The sequence below is a fragment of the Sinocyclocheilus rhinocerous genome, unplaced genomic scaffold, assembly GCF_001515625.1.
Source record: "Sinocyclocheilus rhinocerous isolate Xijiao unplaced genomic scaffold, SAMN03320098_v1.1 scaffold4307, whole genome shotgun sequence".
Classification (NCBI taxonomy): Eukaryota; Metazoa; Chordata; class Actinopteri; order Cypriniformes; family Cyprinidae; genus Sinocyclocheilus; species Sinocyclocheilus rhinocerous.
The window spans coordinates 23472-32155 of NW_015642331.1; the positions used below are offsets into that span (position 1 = coordinate 23472).

The following is an 8684-nucleotide window of genomic DNA, read 5'->3' on the forward strand; positions in this document are numbered from 1 at the left end:
GGGGCTCACTGATAGCGCCTGCAGATCTCCCATACACTTTACCGATGCTAATGCTAGAAGCAGAGTAGTCTTAAGCGTCAGGGGACGAAGGTCAATGGACTGTAGCGGCTCAAATGGAGGGCTCCCTCAGCACCGTGGGCAGATCCCATGTAGGGACAGTGATGGGGCGAGGTGGGTTGAGCCTTCTAGACCCCTTAAGAAAATGAACAACCAAGTTGTTCCTGCCCACCAATTGGCCAGCTATAGGAGCGTGAGAAGCTGCTATGGCTGCTACATATACCTTGAGCGTGGGAGGGGAACGACCCTTATCTAACAGCTCTTGCAGGAAGGACAATATCAGAGATATGTCGCATGAGATTGGGTCTGCGCCGCGGGCTGTACACCAGGCAGAGAAGACAGACCATTTAAGGGCGTAGAGGCGTCTTGTAGACGGTGCTCTAGCCTGAAAGATTGTGTTTAGCACATTCTCGGGGAGGTTCGCAAGCTCCCATCGAGAGTCCAAAGGTGCAGAGCCCACAGCTCAGGCTGGGGGTGCCATATCGCTCCGTTTGCCTGAGAGAGGAGGCCCCGTCTCAGGGGAATGGGCCACGAGGCTGCCGAGAACAGCCGGCACAACTCTGCAAACCAGTGCTGGTTCCTCCAGAGTGGGGCCACCAACAGCACCTTGCGTCTCTGTTCCCTGACTCGCCTGATCACCTGTGGGATCAGAGCGATCGGGGGAAAAGCGTAAAGGAGGAGGTTGGGCCAGTCGTGGGAAAACGCGTCCCTGTCCTTCGAAAAGTAAGTTGGGCAATGAGAGTTGTCTTCTGAGGCGAAGAGGTCGACCTCTGCCCTGCCGAAGATCTCCCAGATTTTCTGAAACGTTTCAGGGTGGAGCGTTCACTCCTCCGAGGGGACGTTGCTCCGAGACAGCATGTCTGCTCCTTGGTTCAGCCTGCCCGGTACATGCGCTGCTCTCAGCGAGCGCAAGTTTGAGCTGAGCCCATTCCAAAAGGCGCTCCACTAGTGCGAAGAGGCGCTTTGAGGAGAGACCGCCCTGGCGATTTATATAGGACACTACCGTCATGCTGTCCGAGCGGACTAAGACGTGGTGTCCCCTTAGGTCCGGCAGAAAGGTTCGAAGGCCCAGACACACTGCCAGCATTTCCAGGGAGTTGATGTGAAGCCGGCCTTCCTCTTTCGACCAGTGGCCGAAAGCTGGCTTGCCATTGCACAGCGCTCCCCAACCCGTGTTGGAGGCGTCTTTCGAGACTACCTTCCTTCTGCAGACCATTCCCAGGGGCACGCCCCGTTCCATCCAACGAGGATCTTTCCAAGGGACCAGGGCTGAAACACAGGTCTGGTCTACCTTGACGCGAAAGCGTCCCAGACGCCAGGCGCGGGATGGAACTTGTGGTTTCAGCCAATACTGAAGGGGCCGCATGCGGAACAGGCCCAATTGTAGTACTGGAGACACCGAGGCCATGAGGCCTAGCATCCATAACCACTCCACTCCACTCCTCCGGCGGAGACCACTCCAAACCCAGCTCCTCCACCGCTTTAGACAGGACGCGGAAAAGCTCGGCGTCCATGCCCGTGCTGGCTGTGCTGGGTTGTGCAGATGGCAAGGGGGCGGGGTCGACGTACGAGCCCGACAGCTCCTCCACATCTGAAGCCTCCAACGACATGCTGTCGTCCATGGCGTCACACTCGCTTCTTCCAAATGAGACCAGATCGCTTGCAGCCACAGAGGAACGCTGGTCTGGGAGGGAGAAGTGGACTGGAGAAACCTCTCTGAGTGGATAGAGTGAGGTACGCGGGGGCTCAGCCGGCATGGGCTCACTCGTCACCGAGCGCTGAGTTCCTCTGCCCCGCTGCTTTTTCCTCACAGGCTCCTGGGAGGAAGAAAGCGGGAGGGTGCGAGGGGCGGAGTTGCTCTCTGAAAAGAAAGCTTTCCGCGAGCGCAGAGAGGCGAGACTCATATCCTTGCAATGAGAACATTCCGTCTCAATGAGTGCTGCTTCAGCGTGGGCGGCGCTCAAGCATGAAACCCACTCGCCGTGACCGTCAGCGGTGTGCAGGGGGGCCCTGCACGAGCGACAGTAACGGCGCAGCATTTGAAACAACGCCGAAAATTTGCTCTTTGAAATTTGCTCTTTTATATCGCCGGATAGCGGCAGGGTACCGTCGCTGAGGCAGCGTGAAGCGGCGAGAATGGCCGAGCAGGAAGGGGTCTCTCGATCTGCTGCAAGGCTTGATCACGGCGAAGGCTTCGTAGTCTCGTAGAGCGAAGATCTGGTAGTCGTCGCTGAAGGAGAATAATCTGAGGATCCTATGGTGATGTGCCGCTTATATAGCCAGAGGACCCCGCCCATTCTGGCGGGCTTTGGCGGGCTTTACCCGCTGCTGAGCCATTGGTTCGTTTTTTATTCACTGCACGAACCAATGGCCGTGCAGTTATACTGCGTTATTGAAAGGCTTCAGTCATCTGAGAAAAAGGAGTTTCCCCCCAAGCGTCTTAAACAAACGCAGTACGAGTGAAGTATCGATAGAGAACTGTTTTATAAGCGAAATAATTGACTCAGACCCATTGAATTATTAGAACAATAATTCACACAATAAAATACCACATCAGGGTGTGCATTGTTTTCCTACAAATAAAACAACAACCTGGTGTCAGTTATTCCTAACACAAAAGCCAGTATTTGGCATCTTTAACATCTCCATTGGTCTCTTTAGTTATGTTTGTTTGCTTTTACCTGAACTGAAGTTTTTCCTCTCCTTCTTTTGATTCGTCTGATCTGCTGCTACTTTCACCTTGGATCTGATATAATAACAAGAAGTCCACTTAGACATACAACTAAAACAGCAAAAACAACCACAATTGGCTATAGTCTGTTCTAAGCAGTTATTTTATGTTTATTATGCAGTTTTGTTTATACATCTAAATGCATTTTTTTTCCAATCAAATAAACATCATTAAAAAAAGAGAAAGCTTAATGATCTTAATTATCTATATTGCATTTCATCAAACATGCGTCCCTTTTTGCCTACCTGCTCATCTGAAACGGTTGCTTGGATGCTGTCTTCACAATGTGTCTTGGATGCTGTCCTCACACCCTCACTGTCTGTACATATACTATAAACAGAAAACAAATTTATATTTCTATAGGCAAATTTAAAATGAACTAGACTTACTATAAAGCTGATCACTGGAGGCAAAACATTTTAAGCCATTTAGAATAACCTAACTTATGTAAAACTGATTTTGAAATCACTATACAAATAAATATGACTTGTCCTTTTATTAGTGTTTACCTCTGAGTTTTATTGAGTTAATGGCTTTATCTTTACTTTATCAACTGTTTCTCCTCTCCATCCTTTGGCTGCTACATTCACCTTGAATTAGAACATATCTAAATCGTATGCACCTTGTAACCTTATTAAATGTATGTTATATTTTGTCAAATTCTTACTTCAAAACTGTAAAATCACTGAAAATAATGAAAATATGAAGCTACATCTGCCAGTAGATGGCAGCACATCACTGTCTTAATGAGTGACTGAGTTTGTTGCATGTAATTATGCATGAGTTGTTGTCATTACTATAGGAAGCGCACTTAACATGCAAGGACACCGTAAAATAAAGTGTAAAATAATTTTTTCGAATGATTTGGTAATTAATTTTTTTCTAATTAAAATAATTTTTAACTTCAATAAGCCACGTGCTTGCGCAGATGGACACACACAACCGGAGTGCGTGCAAAAACCGCCTAGCATGTGACCGTGAATTAAGTTCTCTTTCGTGACTTATTGCATATCATGGTCGGCCATGTCCTATGTGAAAGTAAACAGTTAAGATAAAACCGGATGTGTATCTGTATATTGGATCCATTTATTCGGTCTTAAAGGGACAGCAGGCACTTTTTTCCGGTCTATTTTATTAATGTTAAACAAAAACAACAACAAAAGAGAAATTTATCTTTTTAAAGAATCAATTTATGTTTTATTCATACAGTGAAGACTATTCATTGTTTTAGTTTTACATGTGTAGGAATTGATTTAGAATCGAATTGTGAGATACCAAAAGATTCCCACCCCTAGTGTACACTGTGAGTTATTAAAAGTTTAACTTAAAGGTGTGCTATATGATAAAGCAGGGGTCGAAAACTTAGTTCCACAGCCCTGCAGAGTTTAGCTTCAACACACCTGAACCAGTTCATCAAGTCCTTCAGGTTTTTTTGAAAACTGCATGGTATGTGTGTTGGAGCAGGGTTGGAACTAAACTCAGTAGTTTTGCACCCTTGAGTCCTCATAAATGGCTACTGAGATTTTGTACTATTTTTACTGTATTTTCACTCGAAACAAGTTATGACTTGGACCCAGAAACAGTAGCCTATTGTTGGTTTGTTGATATGTTATTCTATGTCATATGTCAATATGTTAAAAAAAACAACATCAGTATGCTGACTTTGAGTTTGGTGTAGGCTATTAGACTATTTTTATATTTAATGACATGTTATGATTTTGAAGTAGGCAAAAAAAAAGTTGACTTGTTTACCAAGTCTTGCATGAAAGACGCTGTTGTGCGAGCAATCTGATGCCTTGCTTATAGGACGTGAGACAAAATTAAATATTAAATGTTGATTGTTGTTATCTCTTAAGGTGACAGGAATGAATAAGATTATGAATAAGATTACACATGGATTTTGACACTAACCTTTTTAAATCTACAATCTGGTCATACTCTAAGATGCCCTTCAATCTCATGTTAAACATCGCAGCAGGTGTCTCTGTAAAACTGAGGAAAATGATTGCTTCAGGCAGAAGATAATATTTAATTGCTTTTTAGTTTATTAATATTGCACTTATCTAGTGTTAGTGATGTGCTCAAACCGAGAGTCGAGTGTGTGCGTCGTCCTTCAGTGTCTGTGCTGCAGGTATGAATGATTCCTCAAATCACGTGTCTAGATAAATGAAAGTGGTTACTTTTCTCATGGTTTTCACATGCTGGATGATAAAACAGGTCAAAACCATTTCTTACACAAGAATAAAAGCTTTTGCAAAAATGATTACCACAGCATTATTATAATTTTTTTTTTTCAAACAACTATCATAAATGATTCATACAGTCAGGAAAGATACATCTCTGTTCCTCCCACAAACATTTATTTAGTCTTGCCCCTGCATTAAATCTCATAATTCTCAAAAAAAAAAAAAAACTTGGTGGTGGTTCACTTTTTATGTCCCTCCTTGCTGATACTTACCTGGAGACTGAACAATCAGCTTTCTGTAGGTGAATTAGTGCTGGACAGTCACTCCATTTCCATCCTCCAAACAGTGTAATTAATATGTTGGATATCTAACTTCGTTAAATCCACTGTTGATTACAGAAAACTAACCCGCACAAGTAGAGTAACTTCTCATATTATTTTCACTTTCTGTTTTACCTTCAGCTCGTTGTTGTTGTTGCTTTATGATTGGAAATTCACAGAAATATAATTTGTTTCTAGGCAGAAATAAAGCCTACATTAAATATATAAACACATTCAAATAACTGTATAATTGTAATCGGATAACAATTCAACCCACTCTTATTGGTTTTATTTATTTATTTACATTGTCTTCGTGACTCATTAAAACATGAACCTTGTTTACATGATAAATGTATAAATGCTTTAATGAAAAATACACACAGACAACATAATAGTTTTTATAATTTTTAAACTCAATGTGATTTCATAATTGAACCTTATGAATGGGTTGTAAAACAAGCCCCTGAAAGATGCTCTTCATCTTGCTGGCCAGTGGATGACAGTGAAGCTTCAATAACGAACCCAGTTTAAATCTATTAGTATCAAAAGCTTCATTGTTTCAGAACACTTTGTTTTAGTATCACCACTGAAGAGAAGCTCCTCGCACATTCTTCTTAGGAATTGTATAGCATATAGCAGAATTCACGCTTCCTTCAATGATAATTTATTCAGGTTCAGTTTATCCACCTCTATGTTTCACTCCAGGTAGGCTACACCAATTGATTGCACAATATTGTTACGCACACACACAATCAAAGATCCAACTGTTAAAAGCTGAGGTACGACTGTAAACTGAATTCAAAACTCGCTCATAACGTTTGTCTCTCTTCTCTTTCTGCTGGTTGTTGAATAAGAAATGAACAGGTTGTTTTTTCCCATCTCTTCTGCAGGGAATCTGGGCTTTCTTAATGGCACTGAGAGCATCTGTTGGAGGTCCTCCATCTGAATGTGTGAACAGAAACACTATGTTGTTCTCTATATCTCTACCAAACAGAGACAGAACTGAGTGAAATATGTAAAGCTCTTTTCCAGAGATTCGAATCTGAGTCGCCTTCATCACAAAACACACTGCATCAATATAATGAATCCCATCCTCATCTGAGAATAATCTGATCAGATACTCAGAAATCTCTCTGTCTTTCTCGTATCCTTCAATGTCTGCGTATCCTGGAGTGTCAGTGATGGTGAGAGATGTTGGGTTTTCTTCAACAAACACCTCATAAACAGTGATCTCAGATGTCTGGGTTAATGATTCTTCTAAATCTTCTTCTTCTGTGATTTGGTAAAACTCTTCATCCTCAAACTTCACTCCCAGTAAGTAGTTGATCATGGTGTTGATGAGGGTGGTTTTCCCAGTACCGGTTTCTCCCACCATCCGTATGACTTTGTTCTGCTTGTTTCTGTCTCTTCTTCCATATGTCCATCGTCTGACTTTGTTCTGATTCCCATCAATACATTTTCTGTCTGTGTTCAGTTGGTAAAGTGCTGGAGGACCTGGATTCATGAAGACGGCATCATGATGTGATCTACAAAAGAGAAAAGATAAGTTTTGATTTCAAATAACCTACAGTGTCTGTAAGGAGGAGACATGGTTTGCAGTGACACAATCATGTTTTTGTTTCTCCTAGTGGTGTTTCAGTTGCGATGAATCAGTTTGATGGGACTCTTTATGTGAACGTATAATTCTTGTCCATGTCCATACACTGAGTCATTTGTTTGTCTCTTTGTTTGAGAGGCTTGTGATTTATCTGAATTATTTCTTTCTTTAAAAAATGTATATGACTGGTTAAGTCATTTAATATAACCTTATCTGTATGTATACTACGGAACCCCTAAAGGGACATGTTGGTGGGAAAAATACGGGGTGGGAGGAAAAAATATTTTTCAAATCTTTTGCGCTCTCTTGCAAAACGTTTGTGTTCCACGTAATATTGCAGGTTTTAATTTATTCCCCACATTTTACATATTGTTTCCTTATACCTAATAAAATATTAGAGCAGGCTTAGTTATAAAATTAGTTATAACCCTTAGTTATAAAATACTTACAGTAAAAATAATGTGACATTTTCCAGGTTATTACTCCTTTATTCCGCAAACTTTGCATATTGTTCCCTGATACCTATAGTACACGTACATAATGTATATGTACACTATTATTACAAAAATGGTATGCTGTAAATTTGGTTTACTTCTTTAACTCTAAGTTGTAAAACATAAAATACCATTTTGTTGGTCAGGATCCCATGAGCCAAGGCTCACACCAGGCCGGAAATAGGAAAACATTCTCACTAGACCGTGAGAGGGTCTGCTTTAAGATTGAGACCATTTTACCAATGAGACATTTAAAAAAAATCAAAATATTAAGAAAATCGCCTTTAAAGTTGTCCAAATGAAGTCCTTAGCAATGCATATTACAAAATCAAAAATTAAGTTTTAATATATTTACAGTAGGAAATTTACAAAATATATTCATGGAACATGATCTTTGCTTAATATCCTAATGATTTTTGGCATTAAAAAATATATAATTTTGACCCATACAATGTATTTTTGGCTATTGCTACAAATATACCCCAGCGACTTAAGACTGCTTTTGTGCTCCAGGGTCACATATGTGATATATAGACATTCTTAATGAACTTTCAGTGACTTGAGCCTGGTGGGGAGGAGAGAGAAAGTGGAGATGAGGACATGTAGATAAGTGAGGAGAGAAGTTTGGGCAAGGCAGTGTCCTGTGCTCTTTCTTTGAGAACTTCTCTCCAGATTAGTGAGTTCTATTGTTTTATTGCAGGCTGTTTGAGCTTGTGTTCTGTCTTAACAGAAAAATCATCCTCACATAATGATAAATTAATAATATTAAGAAGAGTATCTTTGAGTTCTGGAAGCACCTCTTTCAGTAACTTAGTTGTTGAGATAGTGTTCAACATACATGTTGATTTAGGTCAGTGTTTCTCAACCCTGGTCCTCGGTGCCCCCCAGCACTGCACATTTTGTGTGTCTCCCTAATCAAACACACCTGATTCAACTCATTAGCTCATTAAAAGAAACTCCAGGACCTGAAATGGGTGTTTCATAATTTATAGCAGAGATTTTTATAGCAGAGAGAGAGAAGGTAATTGTTTCTTCAGGGATCTATAATGCACTGTTTGAAGTCTGTCCTGGGACTGTAGCAGATGGTTGAATGGTTATCATTTTAAATAAAGTTATGTCATGACAACTCTCGGAGGGATTGGCATGGTAATGTACATGACAATGTTAATGTATTTGGTCTTGGAGGAATAGATTTGCTACGCTGCTGCTGCTGCAATACATCCACAACAAGCTGCTGTGAGCATGTAAGAAATATTGCTGCTGCAAATATAACATACATAAAATAACCCCCATATAGCA

At 41.3% G+C, this 8684-nt stretch overlaps 1 protein-coding gene across 1 annotated transcript in view; it reads right to left on the reverse strand.

Moving 5' to 3' along the window:
* LOC107755794 (uncharacterized) overlaps positions 1 to 2623 on the reverse strand; it is a 13648-nt gene extending 11025 nt beyond the window's left edge. Inside the window, exons 1-3 of the mRNA XM_016572714.1 lie at positions 2607 to 2623; positions 2165 to 2287; positions 1228 to 2067 (exon numbers count right to left, since the gene is read on the reverse strand). Of these exons, the coding sequence (XP_016428200.1) occupies positions 1228 to 2067; positions 2165 to 2287; positions 2607 to 2623 (980 nt within the window). The remainder of the gene's footprint in view (positions 1 to 1227; positions 2068 to 2164; positions 2288 to 2606) is intronic.
* Between the last annotated feature and the right edge of the window lie 6061 nt (positions 2624 to 8684).